This window comes from Leucoraja erinacea, chromosome 8, assembly GCF_028641065.1.
Source record: "Leucoraja erinacea ecotype New England chromosome 8, Leri_hhj_1, whole genome shotgun sequence".
NCBI classification, from domain to species: Eukaryota; Metazoa; Chordata; class Chondrichthyes; order Rajiformes; family Rajidae; genus Leucoraja; species Leucoraja erinaceus.
Genome location: NC_073384.1, coordinates 68,908,855 through 68,928,051, shown reverse-complemented (window position 1 = coordinate 68,928,051; position 19,197 = coordinate 68,908,855). Strand labels below are relative to the sequence as shown.

At 45.5% G+C, this 19,197-nt stretch overlaps 1 protein-coding gene across 2 annotated transcripts in view; it reads left to right on the top strand.

Moving 5' to 3' along the window:
* The window catches only part of ttc27 (tetratricopeptide repeat domain 27), a 154,248-nt gene that overhangs the window by 7,776 nt on the left and 127,275 nt on the right, over positions 1-19,197 (top strand). For both annotated transcript variants that reach the window (XM_055639932.1, XM_055639931.1), the window contains exons 2-4: positions 1,334-1,508; positions 3,374-3,494; positions 8,714-8,854. In XM_055639932.1, coding sequence (XP_055495907.1) covers positions 1,334-1,508; positions 3,374-3,494; positions 8,714-8,854 — 437 coding nt within the window. The remainder of the gene's footprint in view (positions 1-1,333; positions 1,509-3,373; positions 3,495-8,713; positions 8,855-19,197) is intronic.

Here is a 19,197-nt window from a genome sequence, read left to right as displayed (position 1 = left end):
GTAGGGGAGGGGGAGCTCTCCTAATGTCGACAATCAATTTCACTGTCTTAAGAACATTGAGCTCCAGGTTGTTGCAACGGCACCAGGATAATCAAGAATCTATCGACAGTATCTCTGCCTTAAAAATATCCAAGTAATTCCACAGATTCACCACCCAGTGAAGCTTGGTGCAACGTTCTGGTGCATCCCATTGAAACTAAATGGCACAGCTAGGTGGTTGGGTGCATAACCGATCCAATGGTTGTGATAGATACAAAAAGCTGGAGTAACCCAGCGGGTCAGGCAGCATCTCTGGAGAAAAGGAATAGGTGACATTTTGAGTTGAGACCCTTCTTCGGACAGGAGGAGAATGAAGAAGGGTCACCTATTCCTTTTCTTCAAAGATTATGTCTGAATGTCTGTGTTACTTCAACTTTTTTGTGTCTATCTTTAGTTTAAGCCAGCGTCTGCAGTTCCTTCCTCCACCAATGGCTGGATGCTTGTCAAGTTGACTGGTTTTCTCTTGAACATTATTGACCTTTTGTTGTGGCTTTAACCCGTTCAGACAGGTGATGAGTTATTCCACCATGTTCTTCATTGATAGTGAAGCTACTTCTAGGGGTAAGGAGATGAATCATTCACCACCTTCCTGACACTTAGTACATGGACAACACTGATAATATTTCCCACCAACTCAAGGACCAGAAGGAAAAGAAGCAGCTTGGGGTTGTGTCCTGATCCTTGTCCATTGATAACTGCATCCACTGTTCTATCTGTGCACAAACATAGGAAAATGCACCTGTGTGTGGGGTGGGGAAGATGAGTTTAGTTTAGTTTAGAGATACAGCACGGAAACAGGCCCTTCGGCCTATCGAGTGCATGCCGACCAGCGATCCCTGCACATTAACACTACCCTACGCACACCAGGGACAATTTACACTTGTACCAAGCCAATTAACCTACAAACCTGTACGTCTTTGGAGTGTGGGAGAAAACCGGAGCTCCCGGAGAAAAGCCACGTAGGTCACGGGGAGAACGTGCAAACTCCGTACAGACAGCACCCGTAGTCAGGGTCAAATCCGGGGCTGTGGCGCTGTGAGGCAGCAGCTCTACCACTGCGCCAAATGAAATTAAACTCGGCTACAATACTTCCTCAGTTCTTGCCACCTAGGCTGATCTGAGCAAGGTGCTTCAGTAAATGCCAAGCATATGTCATTGTGGGACAGGGCGAGAGAGGGTGTGAAAGTTTGTGACATTCCATATACGTATAAAATGCATGCATCCTGTAGCATCCAGATTACTGAGCTCACTACCTGTCTAACCTGAGTAGTCACAGTTGTTGTTCCACTTGCAGACTGCAACATCATGCTGCACCAATTCTTCGAGGGAAACTTTGAAAGAATACTGTTGAATCCTAAGATTCAGGACATTTTCTCTGCTCAAATGAGTGATGAAGAAATTATTGATCATTATTTGGAAAATCAGATCCTAGCATATCTCAGTGGGCGTTCAGAAGATCAAAGTGAGAGGTGAGTCTAATATCAAATGTTCAATGTTTTTCATATCAATTTAACCAATATCATTGTTTTATAATGATAATTATAGCGTAGAAGATCCCCTTGTGGTACATTTTAACGCTTGCCTATATCTAATTAGTCCCTCAATTGTAAATTCTTCCCCTTCCTGACATTTCTTACTCAAACGATCTAATTAAAAACATTTGGAATGCCATTCTCCTGATCTAACAGAGAAACCTTTTTCTTAAGCAATTGCTCGTGAACAAGGATAACTTGTTTCAGTTGAAGATCTTTGCATTTGTAAGGGCCAAGAATGACTTTGCAGCAGGTGGGACAGGTCATATGGTCTTGAGTGATAGGAGCAGAATTAGCGTCATCCTTGCCACCTCCACTCTATACAAGCCTTTCACTATTCGGTAAGATTCAATAAGGTCCCCCTTCATTCTTCTAAACTCCAACGAGTACAGGCCCTACGCCTTCAAATGCTAATCCGTACTAATCAAGAACCTATCTGTCAGTAGGTGATTGCTTGGGTGGGTGGGTGGGTGGGTGGTTTGAGAGTTGTGCGCTCCCTCTGCTCTGCGCTATTGTACGCTTTTGTCAATTGGTATTAGGATGAGGATTAAGATTCTCTATGCCATCCCATTATGTCATTTGTGCTATTTCAGATGTTTGCCAGTTAAAGTATTCATCAGTTTCTTGATTCATCTAAAAAACATAGAAACATAGACAATAGGTGCAGGATGAGGCCATTCAGCCCTTCAAGCCAGCACCGCCATTCATTGTGATCATGGCTGATCATCCACAATCAGTACCTCGTTCCTGCATTCTCCCCATACCCCTTGATCCCGCTAGCCCCTAGAGCTCTATCTAACTTTTTTTTAAATTAATCCAGTGAATTGGCCTCCACTGCCCTCTGTGGCAGAGAATTCCACAAATTCACAACTCTCTGGGTGAAAAAGGTTTTTCTCACCTCAGTCTTAAATGGCCTCCCCTTTATTCTTAGACTGTGGTCCCTGGTTCTGGACTCGCCCAACATTGGGAACATTTTTCCTGCACCTTCAGCCCTTTCAGCTTCCCAAGCACCTTGTCCCTAGTAATAGCCACTCCACTAACTTCCACCCCCTGACTCTCTTGAATTTCAGGCACGTTGCTGGTGTCTTCCACTGTGAAGACATGATAAAAGTTATCCAATTCCTCTAAGCCATTTCTTTTTCCAGCCTATAGTTCTGGCCTATAGTTTCCAACCTAGCTTGTCCAGTCCTTTTATAATTTTATACGCTTCTATAAGATCACCTCTCATCCTTCTAAATTCCAGTGAATATGCTTGTCTTATGCTGACAGAAATGACCAAAGCTCTATGTAGAATATAGATCTATGTATGTATTAGACAGCACACCGCCATTTTGCATTTGGGACAGTGAATTCAAATTTAGTACTAAGTACCCCTTTCCTTCCCTCTGTCTACATTGATAGGGTGAGTTTTCCAGCCTGAACTTCTTGGCACCAAATGCACTATTCCAACTATTCATTAATTGAGAGGATAGTTTAAACATTTTTTTTTTAAATTATTATTTATTTATTTCGAACAGAATAAAAGAATAAAAAGCAAGTGTGAAACAGCATACAAAAAACAAAACAAGAATATTTATAAAGTGTCATAAACAATATCTATAAATAAATGAAATTGTATGTTCAAATACCTTCGTTCATCTGGATTATTGATTCTTTGCTTTTCACTAAAACACTGAGAATTAAATGAAAGTGGCACTTCCATAATTCAAGATTGATCATTTAAAACATTCAAGCATCTCGACAGGAAAGATCTAAACGTTGGGATGACACAGACTTAACTCACTGTCCTCCTCTCATTGCAGGCAGCTGGTGGTGTTGCTCCTGGGCATTGGAAGCCTACAGCTGTTTGTGCAGAGTAACTGGACTGGACCTCCCGTTCCGTTGCAAGTAGAGGAGATTTTACCTGCGTTATCGACTGGCAAGGTAAGGGGGCATGTACGCAAATCATCTGAAGAAGGGTCTCAACCCCAAACGTCACCCGTTCCTTCTCTCCAGAGACGCTGCCTGTCCCGCTGAGTTACTCCAGTATTTTGTGTCTTAACTGGCCATTAGTTGCACATTCATATTTATCATAAGATTTGATATCAGTCACACATGAATACATAGGTCTTTTTAATCACTGCAAAAACCGGGCAATGTGAACTATAAAAAGCCATACGCATAGATCAGGAAGAAGGAAACATTACTTTTACATAGTCGACATAGGGCGCAGACACAGGCCCTTCGGCCCAACTTCCCCATACAGACCAACATGTCCCATCTACACTAGTCCCACCATTCTGCTTTTGGCCCCATATCCCTCTAAACCTATCCTAACCATGTGTAATTAGGAACTGCAGATGCTGGTTTAAACTAAAGATAGACACAAAAAGCTGGTGTAACTCAGCGGGACGGGCAGCATCTCTGGAGAGAGGGAATGGGCGACGTTTCGGGGTGTTAGGGGTAAGGGAAACGAGAGATATAGATGGTGATGTGGAGAGATAAAGAACAATGAATGAAAGATATGCAAAAACGTAACGATGATAAAGGAAACAGGCCATTGTTAGCTGTGTTGCTGGGTGAGAACAAGTAAGATGCTGGAGAATCGAAGGTTACAGAGAAAAGCTGGAGAAACTCAGCGGGTGCAGCAGCATCTATGGAGCGAAGGAAATAGGCAACGTTTCGGGCCGAAACCCTTCTTCAGACTGATCAGGGGTGGGGGTGGGTGGGGACAAGAAAGGGAAAAGGAGGAGTAGCCGGAAGGCTGGAGGGTGGGAGGAGACAGCAGGGGAGCTGAGGAAGGGGAGGAGACAGCAAGGACTAACAGAATTGGGAGAAGTCGATGTTCATGCCCCCGGGGTGCAGACTCCCCAAACGGAATATGAGGTGCTGTTCCTCCAATTTCCGGTGCTGCTCGCTGTGGCCATGGAGGAGACCCAGGACAGAGAGGTCGGAGACGGAGTGGGAGGGGGAGTTGAAGTGCTGAGCCACCGGGAGGTCAGCTAGGTTATTGCGGACCGAGCGGAGGTGTTCGGCGAAACGATCGCCCAACCTCCGCTTGGTCTCACCGATATAGATCTGCTGACATCTAGAGCAGCGGACGCAATAGATGAGGTTGGAAGAGATGCAGGTAAACCTCTGTCGCACCTGGAACGATTGCTTGGGTCCCTGAAAGGAGTTGAGGGGGGAGGTAAAGGGACAAGTGTTGCATCTGCTGCGGCCGCAAGGGAAAGTGCCCGGGGAGGGGGTGGACCGAGAGGGAAGGGAAGAATTGACAAGGGAGTTATGGAGGGAGCGGTCTTTGCGGAAGGCAGATATGGGGGGAGATGGGAAGATGTGGCCAGTAGTGGGGTCACGTTGGAGGTGGCGAAACTGACGGAGGATTATTTTTTGTATGTGATGGCTGGTGGGGTGAAAGGTGAGGACTAGGGGGACTCGGCCCTTGTTGCGAGTGCGGGGATGGGGAGAGAGAGCAGTGTTGCGGGGTATGGAAGAGACCCTGGTGCGAGCCTCATTTATGGTGGAGGAGGGGAACCCCCGTTCCCTGAATAGTGAGGACATTTCAGATGTCCTGGTGTGGAACGCCTCATCCGTGGAGCAGATACGGCGTAGACGGAGGAATTGGGAGTAGGGGATGGAGTCCTTACAGGAAGCAGGGTGGGAAGAAGTGTAGTCCAGATAGCCATGGGAGTCAGTGGGTTTATAGTGTATGTCGGTTAGAAGTCTATCACCTGCAATGGAGATAGTGAGGTCAAGGAATGGTAGGGAAGTGTCGGAGATGGTCCAGGTGTATTTCAGTGCCGGGTGGAAATTAGTTTTTTTTTGGCTGTGGTATCGAGTCTGGGTAAGAATGTGGTCGTACAGTTGGAGGGCAGGAGGGCTGTTTGTTGGGTGAAGCTGGTGCGACTTGGGTGGGGGAGGGATAGAGAGAGAGGGAATGCCGGGGCTACCTGAAGTGAGAGAAATCAATATTCATACCACTGGGCTGTAAGCTGCCCGAGTGAAATATGAGATGCTGTTCCTCCAATTTGTGTTTAGCCTCACTCTGGCAATGGAGGAGATCGATGACCGAAAGGTCAGTGTAGGAATGGGAAGGAGAATTAAAGTGTCTAGTAATCAGGTAGGTTCAGGTGGGCTGAGTGAAGTTGTTCCGTGAAACGATCGCCCAGTCTACGTTTGGTCTCACCGATGTATAAGAGTCCACATCTTGAACAAGGGATACAGTAGATGAGGTTGGAGAAGGTGCAAGTAAACCTCTGCCGAACCTGAAAGGACTGTCGGGATCCCTGGACACAGTCGAGGGAGGAGGACGAACGACAGGTGTTGCATCTCCTGCGGTTATATATAACTCTCGTTTCCCTTATCCCTAACCAGTGTGAAGAAGGGTCTCGACCCAAAACGTCACCCATTCCTTCTCTCCAGAGATGCTTCCTGTCCCGCTGAGTTACTCCAGCTTTTTGTGTCTATCTTCGGAAAAAAATGGGAGGGGGGGAAATGATAGCTCTGGCAGATAGCATTAAGCATAAACCCAAGAGTTTTTATAAGTAAAGGGAAATATCGAAACCCAAGAGAGAGTGGGACGCCTCAGGAATCAAAGCGGGACCTCTGTGTGGAGCCACAGGAGATGGGCAAGGTCCTCAATAAGTAATTCTCTCCTGTGTTTGCCGTGGAGAAAGACAGGAAAACTGGGGAACTTGGGGCAGTCAATGGAAGTGTCTTGAGAGCAGTCAGTGTAACATTTCAGAGAATCATTTATTTGAACTGATCATTTTGGATCAATTTGTACTCGCTAATTACATGTGGAAAAACCTTTCTTGCCGGTCGATCCAGAGTATGTCAGTTGATATAAAAAATACAGAAAGTAGAGGATACACAGCAGGTGAGGCAGCATCTGTGGGGAGAGAGTGTGAGGGGAACGACAGCAATCACAGCAAATCTGGTGGCCAAATGTCACAATACTGCATCATCTGATCTGATCATTTGCAGCAGACTTTAAATCAATACTTGATATGTCCCAGACATTACAGCAAAGCATCTTGCTAATCCTAGCGGCATCATCTGTCTTAACAACTCAAATGTAAAATTAGAATTGTTTCTGTCCTCTTGAAGTAACCATAAGAATGAAAGAAGAGCCACATAAACAATCGTTCCCAAATGCAACCCAAATCCACATACGTGTTTTGCAATCAATCAATCAATCAATCAATCAAATCAACCTTTATTGTCATCTTGCAAGCAACAGTTGTACAGTGCAAAATGAAAAGACGTTTCCCAGTGAATAGCGGAGCATCGCACATGAAATTTAAAACACTTCACACATAATAACACTAAAAAACAATCCAGTCCCTGATGGAACAGTATAAATAGTTAAAAGCAGGTAAAAACACAATGTTAAAATACAATAAACCAATCATAAAAAATGTCCGGGGCCGCTGATTTGAGTGGCCAGTGCCAGTTATTAAAGTGTCCGTGCCAGCCGCAGAATCAAGTCAAGTGACTGTGAGTGCAGAGTGACTGTTTAGCAGCCTCACAGCCTGTGGTAGGAAGCTGTTTAGCAGTCTTGTAGTCCGGGCTTTGATGCTTCGATATCTCTTGCCTGATGGCAGGAGATCCAGGTGTATGTGGAGGGGGTGCAGTTTGTCCTTAGCAATTCTCTGAGCTTTCTTCAGACAGCGGCTCTGGAACAGTTCTTGTACCGAGGGTAGGGAGACGCCAATGATCCTCTCTGCTCCCCTCACTACCCTCTGCAGAGCCTTCCTGTCCGAACAGTTGCAGGTGGAGTACCACGTATTTATGCAGTACGTGAGTACAGACTCCACCGTGCCCCTGTAGAAAGTCCTGAGGATGTTGGTGGGGAGTGAGGCCTGTTTTAGTTTCCTCAGGAAGTGCAGTCACTGATGGGCCCGTTTGACTAGAAGCATCTAAAAGCAAACACATAAAGTATATTGCGTGTTTATAAATCTTCTTCTAAATTTTGAGTACAATGAGGAACAAGATACTTGGTATGTAGTCCTTGCCCTGCAAAAAAACACAAGGATTGCTTTGGTAGACACAAAATGCTGGAGAAACACAGGGGGTGAGGCAGCATCTATGGGGAAAAGGAATTCCTTCTCTCCATAGATGCTGCCTCACCCGCTGAGTTTCTCCAGCATTTTGTGTCTACATACGATTTTACCAGCATCTGCAGTTCTTTCTTAAACAAGGATTGCTTTGTCCATTCACATTGCTAACATTGTAAGATTGCAGGATTTCATGATTTAATTTTCTGCTCCTGCCTGTCATTGTGTAGATGAAGCTATAACCATTAGCACAGTGCCCATTTTATTTTGTCACGATCTCTAAATTGTGAGCATTACTTGCAATGGCCACATTTAATGTTAAATGCAGATGATACTTGAGAGAATGAAAGAGGGCTATTTTGTGAATTGTTGGTTTCTGTATCAGTCAACATTATCAACAATACAAAGTTAACTATACTGGTACATTTTAGACTTGACCATTTAGACTCTGGAATAAGTAAGAATAGATAGGATTGCATCTGAATGTAATAGTTATTTTGCTGTAGAATCTGCGGACTGATGCCTGAAAAACAGAGGATTTAAACACAAGACGTTGCAGATGCTGGTTTACAAAATAAGACACAAAGTGCTGGAGTAACTCAGCGAGTCAAGCAGCATCTCTCATTTCTGGAGAACCTGGCTAGGTGATGTTTTTGGTGGGTAGCCATCTTCAAACTGTGGCATAGAGTTGAGAAAGAATTCCCAGCTGAGCAATGCTTTAAAGATGGTCACAAATTAGGGTGGCATGGTGGCGCAGCAGTAGAGCTACTGACTCACAGCGCCAGAGACCCGGGTTCTTGAATACCGGTGCTTGTATGTACGGGGTTTGTACGTTCTCCCCATGACCTGCGTGAGTTTTTTCTGGGATCTTCGGTTTCCTCCCACACTCCAAAGACGTACGGGTTTGTAGGTTAATTGGCTTGGTATCATTCTAAATTGTGCCTAGTGTGCAGGGATCACTGGTCGGCACAGACTTGATGGGCCAAAGGGCCTGTTTCCGCTCTGTATCTCTAAACTAAACTAAATTGAACTAAAAAAAAATTCAGGTGGAGGGATGTCAGAAAAGGTAAACGTGATTAGTAAATTTTTGTTGTTTCATTTCAGCCTCAAAACATACAAGCCACTTTGTTGAATAGCTTGATTTTGGACGGGGAATCAATTTACCACCTCCTCCACAACCCCATCCTGCTGATGTTAGCCAGGACAATTCTGGTGAACTGCAGGGATAAACTGAATCTTTTCCAGGTAAGAGTTCACCTGCCCTTGATGTTCCTGTGTTTCAGATTAACATACGATTCATACAAATAACAAGCTTGCTTGATCCATTGTACTTTTATTCAGGAATAAAACTGGTGGTCCAGTTCCAACAGTCTCGGCGTTTACTCTTGAACATAATTGTTTAGTTTCCATTATGCTATTAATTATGTTTGAATTTTCCAAAAACTGATTTTGAGTGATTTGGTAAATCGTAGTTCACTATTGTACATTTGCAAAGCACTGATTGTCTAAGTATGAACTCTCATGTTACCTGTATGACATAAGGATGAATTTAACAAAGGATAAATTCAGGGTGAATTTGTGGAGCAGAGGAATCTAGGAGTGCAGGTGCATAGCTCCCTGAAGGTGGAGTTGCTGGTGGATCGGGGTTCAAAAAGGCTTTTGGTACATAGACCTTCATCAGCCAGAGTATTGATATCGAAGTTAGGAGGTAGCGGAGTCAAAGGTTATGGGGAGAAGGCAGGAACGGGGTACTGATTGTGGATGATCTGCCACGGTGCTGGCTTGAAGGGCTGAATGGCTTACTTCTGCATCTGTTATCTATTATAGAGATGTATAAGATCATGGGAGGAATAGATCGGGTAGATGCACAGTGTCTTACCCAGAGTAGGTGAATCGAGGACCGACATACGTTTAAGGTGAAGAGGAAAAGATTTAATAGGAATCTGAGGGGCAACTTTTTCACACATAGGGTGGTGGGTGTATGGAATACGATACGATACGATATTACTTTATTGTCAGAACAAAGTCTGAAATTTGTTTTCCATCGCAGCAGCTCCATTTACAGCATCACATAAAAGAGACTTGGAAAGTCATGCATTAAGACATCAAGACAAGATCCAATATACATACATTCAACACAACATTACAATAACAGAAGACAACATTTGAGGCCCATCAGCGTGCATTTGATCTGGGATTAAGCGGCATATTTAGTTCGAAGATTGACTGGTGCACAAAAGAGTGCTTCAGTCTAACCTTATTAAACTTTGGAACCCTATATCTCCGGTTTGATGGTAACAAATTGTACTCACTGTTCAGAACGTGGTTTGGGTCAGAAACATAGAAACATAGTAAATTGGTGCAGGAGTAGGCCATTCGGCCCTTCGAGCCCTGCACCGCCATTCAATATGATCATGGCTGATCATCCAACTCAGTATCCTGTACCTGCCTTCTCTCCATACCCCTGATCCCTTTAGCCACAAGGGCCACATCTAACTCCCTCTTAAATATAGCTGATGAACTGGGCTCAATACCTTCTGTGGCAGAGTTCCAGACATTAGGATCGAGATGAGAAAAACATTTTTCACACATAGAGTGGTGCTCTCTATGTGAAAAATGTTTTTCTCATTTCGGTCCTAAAGGATTTCCCCTTTATCCTTAAACTGTGACCCCTTGTCCTGGACTTCCCCAACATCGGGAACAACTACCTTCTATGGCAGAGAATTCCAGAGATTCACCACTCTCTGTGTGAAAAATGTTTTCCTCATCTCGGTCCTAAAAGACTTCCTCCTTATCCTTAAACTGTGACCCCTTGTTCTGGACTTCCCCAACATCGGGAACAATATTCCTGCATCTAGATTGTCCAACCCCTTAAGAATTTTGTAAGTTTCTATAAGATCCCCCCTCAATCTTCTAAATTCTAGCGAGTACGAGCCGAGTCTATCCAGTCTTTCTTCATATGGAAGTCCTGACATCACAGGAATCAGTCTGATGAACCTTCTCTGTACTCCCTCTGGCAAGAATGTCTTTCCTCAAATTTGGAGACCAAAACTGTACACAATACTCCAGGTGTGGTCTCACCAATGCCTTGTACAACTGCAGTAGAACCTCCCTGCTCCTATACTCAAATCCTTTTGCTATGAATGCTAACATACCATTCACTTTCTTCACTGCCTGCTGCACCTGCATGCCTACTTTCAATGACTGGTGTACCATGACACCCGGGCCTCATTGCATCTCCCCTTTTCCTAATCGGCCACCATTTAGTCTACTTTCCTGTTTTTGCCACCAAAGTGGATAATCTCACATTTATCCACATTATACTGCATCTGCCATGCATTTGCCCACTCACCCAACCTATCCAAGTCACCTTGCAGCCTCCTAGCATCCTCCTCACAGCTAACACTGCCCTCCAGCTTTGTGTCATCCACAAACTTGGAGATGTTGCATTCAATTCCCTAGTGCAAATCATTAAAAGTTATTGTAAATAGCTGAGGTCCCAGCACTGAGCCTTGCGGCACCCCACTAGTCACTGCCTGCCATTCTGAAAAGGACCCGTTTAGAAGAAATATTGTTGGCCATCCTTAGTATGTTTTTATGGTAGGATGATTCATATAATTTCATACAACAAGCTGCCAGAGGAGGTAGTTGAGGCAGGGACTATCCCAACATTTAAACCTCTACAGATGCGCTGTAGAAAGCATTTTATCGCGATGCATCACAGCATGGTTTGGGAACGGCTCCATCCAAGACTGCAAGAAATTACAGAGTTGTGGACGAAGTTGCTAGCATGCAAACCAACCTCTCTTCCATGAACTCCATCTACACCTCACACTGCCTTGGCAAGCCCAGCAGACTGGTCTCACCCTGGCCACTCCATCGTCTCCCCTCTCCCATCAGGCAAAGGGCAGATAAGATTGAAAATACACACCTCCACATTCAAGGACAAGTCAACTGAACCTTCCTCCCACCAGCTAGAATGCTGTCTATTTACCTTTCCAGCAGTCCATGGTGCATTAGAGACACGGGAGGGGTGTAATTAGTGGGTCAGAGGAGTGAGTGATATGTGACCTCTGTTGGACCGGCAAAACGGATCATCTGGCAAGGCTCTGGAACGATGGGTACCAGAATATCGGTGGTGGACCTGTATTATATTCACTTTTGGTCACATGAAGGATGTCATTAAGCTAGAAAGAGTACAGAGAAGATTTACGAGGATGTTGCCAGGCTCCAGGGTTGAGCTATAGGGTGAAATTGGGCAGGCTAGGACTTTGTTCCTTGGAGTGCAGGAGGCTAATGAGTGATCATATGGACGAGTATAACATCATGAAGGGAATTGATAGGGTGAATGCGTAGAGTCTATTACCCAGGGTAATGGAATCAAGAACCAGATGACATAGGTTTAAGGTGAGAGGGGAAAGATTTAATAGAAACTTGAGGGGCAACATTTTTACTCAGAGGGTGATGTGTATATGGAATGAGCAGCCAGGGGAAGTAGTTGAGGCAGGTACAATAACGACATTCAAAAGACACTTGTACAAGGATAGGAAAGGTTTAGAGGGATAAGGGTCAAATGCGGGTCAACTGGGACATGCTTAGATGTTGCTTCTTGGTTGCCATGGACCAAGGTGGGTTGAAGGGCCTTTCTCTGTGCTGTGTGACTCAATCACACCAGTGTTGAGGTTCATGGTTGTTATATTCCGGACGGCAAAATGAATAACAACTTACATGCAGGTTGCCTGGATCACGAGAGAGAGGTTTATTACCCAACATTCCCTGCTTATATACAACACCAACTCATTAACATATACATGAATATGCATGAATACAGTACACTGCTCTCCTTTTTTTACATATTAAATCTAAGTAGACAGTTACAATTTTGTTGTTGTGATACTTGATTTAAACCAGTATTTATGAAATCTTAAATGATAAACATAATATATTTAATTTACACATTTTCATTTTACTTATACAGTAAATTACTTAACTTACAAACCTATCCTGACTACTGGTTTACGGATCCTGCCTGATCGTCTAACAGTAACAGGTGTAACAGGTTTAGGTGTTGACTCAACTGTAGGCTTGTTTGGCTCTGTTTTAGTACCCTGACTTTGACCAGAGGAATCTGTTTCTTTGTCTGCACTGACTGAACTTTGTGTTACAATCACAACTCACTTTCAGATAAAGACTCAGGGATAAGGACTTCATGCTCAGTGTTTGGTTCATCTTTGGCTGGAATCATTTGATTAACATGAACACTTTTGATTCTATCTCCAACTTCAACTAAGTATCTTTTTGTTCCACACACTTCCACTATTTTCCCAATATCCCATTTGTCTCGACTGGACTTGTTGGGAGGACTGAGAACACGAACCTGCTCATCTGGCTTGAAGTACCTCTCCTTTTTGTGGGAGTCAAAATGGCGTTTTTGACAACTGTTTTTGCTCAACTCTCAAGGCCAAATTGGGTTAAACTACACTTAAGGGCCTGTCCCACTTACGTGTCCTTGGCATGCAAATTACGCGACCTCGTGGTAGCGTTGAGCCGCGACGGTCCCGCGAAGGTTGCCCGTGATTTCATGCGTACGCACAGCTGTCTGGAGCGCGTGACGTTATTTGAAGATGGACTCAAAGCTGGAGTAACTCAGCGGGACCGGCAGTATCTCTGGAGAGAAGAAATGGGTGATGTTTTGGGTCGAGACTCTTCTTCAGTCTGAAAAGAAGGGTCTTGACCCGAAACGTAACCCATTGCTTCTCTCCAGAGATGCTGCCGGTCCCGCTGAGTTACTCCACCATTTTGTGTCTATCTTCAATTTTCTTGGCCCCGCTCTTTTTTTTTCTTTTTTTCTTTTCTTTTTTTCTTTTTTTTATGAAACTACTTTTATTCAAAAAAATTAAAATAAACATAGAGTATTAACACAATCAAAGACTGCCTATGTTGACAGTTTACAAACAAACGATCATCAAATTAATATAACATCAACTTTATCAACAAAACACTCGACCTCCAACGGCGACCAGCATTCACGGAAGGCCTCCAAAGTCCCCATGGACACCGCCTGTTCCCTCTCCAGGGACAGGCGGGCACGGACGTAGACCCGGAAGAAGCTCAAGCAATTTAAAAAACACTTGAACAAAATTATCAGATTAAAATATTAACATTTTTATCTATAATATATTCAACCTCCTGTGGTGACCAGCGTTCACAGAATGCCTCCACAGTCCCCATGGACACCGCGTGCTCCTTTTCTAGGAACACGCGAGCTCGGACCTAACCCCGGAAAAGGGGCAGGCGCTGAGGCATTTTGTGTCTATCTTCAATTTTCTTGACCCCGCTCTGGGAGTAGAAGTGGGGGCGGATCCGGACCGCAACGGCCGTGAGCCCCAGGCCAAGTTTGGCGATCATTTGCCTGCTTCTGCTGCTGTTGGAGGTGAGACGTTGCGTCGTGCCAGGGTCTTGGGCCCGTCCCACTTTGGCCGTCAGTTACGCGACAGGCCGTTGGTGCGCGAAGATTTCGTTCGCTACAAAAATTTCAGAGCCCCGTGCGATGTCGCGCACAACTCCATACCGCTCCGCGCTTCTCAGTAGGACCGGCCCCACACGGCCATACGATGCCCGTGCGCCTGCTCACATGATAATTTATGGCGTTGATTATGGAAAGGCTTCAGCTCTGAGTTCAGAACTGAGTTCAATCCACTATCGATTTCAGTCCAACCATTCAATGTCTGTTCATAGACCCACTTCAGCACAGTGTCTTTCTTTGTTTCTGCTGCAATTTCTGTTGCAGTCACTGGAAAGTCTTCATCTACAACTTGCAGTGTGTAGATTGAGTTCTCACTTCCCACGTCAGAGTTCTCATGGGACAACCGGGACAACGCATCTGCAACTGCGTTGTACTTGGAGCTTCTGTACTCCACCTTGTAGTCATACTGGGAGAGCAAAACTGCCCAGCGCTGCATCCTTGATGCCGCCATGGAAGGTATAGCTGACTTGGGACCAAGTATCACTAGTAGTGGCTTGTGATCAGTCACCAGGGTGAATGGTCTGCCGAGAAGAAACTGATGGAATTTCATGATTCCGAACACGATGCTGAGTGCTTCCTTTTCTATCTCTGCGTAGTTGCTTTCAATCGATGACAGAGTGCAGGATGCAAAAGCAATAGGCTTTTCCTGTCCGTCATTCATTATGTGGGTGATCACTGCACCTACAGTAAGTTTCATCTTGCGTGTCGTATCGTAGTGAACAAGGACTTTGTCACTTGTCAAGCTTTCCTTGCAGATGTCATATGCACGTTGCTGTTCCTTTCCCCACGTCCATTTCACATTTTTTTGTAGCAGATGATGTAGTGGCTTTAGCACAGTTGCTAAACCTGGAAGGAATCGTGCATAAAACTGCACCATCCCAAGGAATGATCGTAGCTCTGACACATTGTTGGGTTTTGGAGCATTCACAATTGCTTCAACTTTCGCCTTCACAGGGTGAAGTCCGTTGGCGTCTACTTTGAGTCCAAGGTAGACCACCTCTGACTGTGCAAATGCACATTTACTTTGTCGCAGTTTGACTGTGGCAGTTCAGTCGTGTGAGAACTTGCTCGAGGATTTCCAGATGTTCTACCATGCCCTCTGTGAATATCAGTAGGTCATCCTGGTTGCACACACAGTGCGGAATGCATTGTAATATTTGGTCCATTTTCGGGGAAGATTTTCGGGGAGGATTGCACACCATAGGGCAGCTTTGTATATAAATACAAGCCCTTATGTGTGTTGATAGTAAAGTACCGCTGACTTTCCTTATCGACATTGAGTTGGGCGTAAGAGTGAGACAAATCCAGTTTAGTGAAGATTCTTGCTCCGGTAAGTTCTGCGTACAGATGTTGCGAGGTTGGTAACGGATATTGTTTGTCATCAACAGCTTGATTGATTGTGACTTTGTAATCACCACATAGTCGAACAGTTTTGTCGGCCTTGGGTACGGCCACAATTGGTGTGGCCCAGTTACTCTGGTCTGTCTTCACGAGTACTCCTGTCGAGTTCTTCCTCCACTTGTTGCTTTAGTGCATATGGTACAGATCTTGGTCGACAATACACAGATCTCACATCTTGCTTAAGTCGAACGCTGTTAGTCCCTGTCAGAAAAAATGTTTGCATGTTTGCTTATGACGTTTTCAAGACGTGATTTGGACAAATCGACACTGAAAATGTTCTTCCAGTCTAACTCTATTCTACTCTGCCAAGCCTTTCCAAGGAGGGTTGGTTTATTTCTGTAGCTGGCCACTATGATGGGCAGTGTTACTGACTGACCATTATGCTGAACTTTGTAGTTCATTTGTCCGCATTTCTCCAAAACTTCGCCCGAGTAGGTTCTCAGCTTGACCTTACTCTCAAACAATGGTGTCTGTGGGAACTTTGTTTCGTACAGCTCTCTGCTCATGACCGAACAATCTGCTGCCGTGTCAATGCATATATCAATTAACTGTTCATTTATCAATAGTTTAGTTTGAAAGTCCTTGCCTTGGCTGGTTGTAGGCTTATCGATGTTGGTTGCATAAATGGTGTACAACCCAAGTTCATTTACATCTGGGTTCATCTCCAGGTGGTGAACTCCTCTCTGGTGTTGTCGCATGTTTCCCGCAGATTGTTGGTTTCCTGTTTTAAGCTTGGCCTGACATGCTGAGGCGATATGGCCTTTCTTCTGGCACTTGGCCATTTTGAACTGACAAAATTGGGTTGCGTGATTACCGTTGCAATGCTAACAACTGGCTGAACTTGGCTCCCTGCCATACTGTGGTTTTGGTTTAGCGCCTCTTGGTTTGGCCATAGGCACTGCCTTGTAACTGTAAACGGCCACTGCAGTCTGTGGTGGATGAAACTCGCGAGCATTCTTTGATGCCATCTCCATTGTGGTAGCAATCTTGCAGGGCCGGATTTAGATGAAGAGAGACCCTAAGCTATTTCACTTGTGAGGTGCCCCCCCCCTCCCAATCCCCCACCCCCATGACTAGAGGACCATGACTACCCCACAGTGACAATGTGACACTTTTAGATCCTACTGTATGTTGTCATTAAGCAGTTGGTTTTAAAATACATATTGGATTCACCGCGATGCGTTACCTGGATCGCCTTTTGAAGCTCGGGAGTGTTGGGCCTGCTGCTTCAACATCATGGAGCTGTGGTTTGCGGAGCTCCCACCCTCGGGCCGCGCTGATTTTAATATCGCGGAGCCCTGGGAACCCTTTGCCGAGGGCCGCCAGCGTGAATCTCCACCCAGCTCAGCCTGTGGACTTCGGGAGCCGCGATCTCCGGTAGGAAGTGGCCGATTCGGAAGTCCAAGCCGCTGAGAATGTTCTCCCATTCCGACGTCGGATGATGACCCCCAAATGTCATTGTACCAATGGCCATGAGGGGGGGTCCAAGAGGAGGGGGTCCGTTGGAGACGGGGAAAGGGATCATCAATGGGGGCGAGGACTCCTTCCCATGGAAGAACGCTGTGAGGCGGATGCGATGGAAGAAGAGCTCCAAATTGTGGTGTGTGCGGAACTCATTGAGGTGGGGATGGAGGGGGACAAATGTGAGGCCTCTGCTGAGGACAGACCGTTCAGTATCTGAGAGGGGAAGGTCAGGGGGGGATGGTGAACACACGGCAGGGATGGGGGTTGGGGCCGGAGGAAGGCAGGGTGAGTGGACTGAGGCCGAGGCGGTGTCTGGTTGGTGGGTGGTCAGGGAGGAGGGGGGTAGAGGACTGTAGTGTGGATGGGGAAGAGCTGGGGTCACATGGTTTGAGTGGAATGGGGACAACCCAATGGAACAGCCACTGAGGTTACCAGGGTTGGGGGGGATTGGCACTAGGACCCAGCGCAGTCAAACCCAGGGGAGTTGGAGTCTGCAGCGTGGAAATTTCAGGCCCGGTGCTGAGTCCAGGCTGCAGGTAAGGCAAGGCTGTGGGCTGCTGGAGGACGGTGGAGTGGCCAGGGTCAGCGGGCAAAGAGAAGGAGGTCCCGGTGGGCGTGTGTTCGGTGGGGCGGCGAGGTTTGACTGGTTCGGTGAGGCAGCGAGGTGTGCAGACCCTCCTCGAGGCCCTAAACTTAATCTTGTCTAGATTAGACGTAAATCCGGCCCTGCAATCTTGCATGCATTCTTGAATGTAAGATCTGGAGTGTTCATGAGTTTGGACTGAATTTGTTCATCCACTAGACCACAAACAAATCTGTCACGTGGTGCATGTCCGAGAAAGATTCCAAAGTTACAGTGTAAAGTTAAGTTTGTCAAGGCAACAATTTACTCATTGATTGTCCCATTTTGCTTCTGGTTTCTAGTGCCATACTTATAGCTTTCTGCAATTTCCAGAGACTTTGGGTTGAAGTGCTCCTCCAACTTCTTCATAATGTCATTGAATGGCACGTCTTTTGCCATTATGGGTGCAAGGAGATTCACGAGTGTGCCGTAAACTTCAGGACCGATCTCTGTGAGCAGAATCTCTTTCATGCTTTTGCAACCGGCCTTATTTGTTTCAGTCACTACCTCTCCTTCACCACTAATCTCCATTATGTTGTTTGCCGTGAAAAACATGTTTGCTCTCTCCATATAGGAGCTGAACGGCTCTTTTCTCTTGTCAAAAGTGCCAAGGTTTCCGATGTAGCCCGTGGACGTTGCCATCGTGTCATTCTCTTTTTTTTTAAAGTCCGTTCAAAAACCCCGAATTCCTGCTTGTTCTGGTGTAGCAATTCACCTAAAACTTAGCTGTACAAAGGCTATTCAGCTTAACGAACTTGACAAAAAAACTGTCGAAAATGTTATACAATCCCAAGGACGACATTTTGCCACGTAGACACAACATAGAGATAGCCTGACAAACTCTCGATGTTTTAATCTACAGTCCCCTGCATTGAAAGATCTGCAGCCTATCATGTCCAGCTCTCAAACAACTGAGACACAACTCTGTATTACTGTTTAAAATGTTAAACAATATTGCATGTTGCAAAACAGTCTTGCACTGGTAATTAAAAGATGAGTTCACAAACCCAATTTTGTTATATTCCGGATGACAGAATAACTAACAATTTACACGCAGGTTGCCTGGATCACAAGAGAGAGATTTATTACCCAACATTCCCTGCTTATATATAACACCAATTCATTAACATATACATGAATATGCATGAATCATTACAATGGTCAATAAATATGTACGATTACTGGAATAATTGCAGAGCAGAAACCGGGTCGGGTCGGGGGGGAGTTCCCCCCGCCACGGGTGCCATGTAATCCCGTGCTACCTGCTTCATGGTTTGATAGTTGGCGACTAAACCGTCTCCCCCACCTGGTTTGCCAGGTGCGGAGGGGGCTGTGGACCCCCAGTAGGACCAAAAACAAGACCTGTCAAAGGGCGGATGAGCTCCTAGCGAGCCAACGGCCATCCACACTTCAGTAGAAGTTGCGATCACTGTCGTACACAGCATTGTAAGGAATGATGATAGAGCACACACACCAAAATCCTACACTTCCAGCGGCGGAAGTCCACAGGAACTGGAGACAGAGATGTGTGGTGCGTCCGTCACCGTTCCCGTCGGAAACCAGCACCACTGCGTC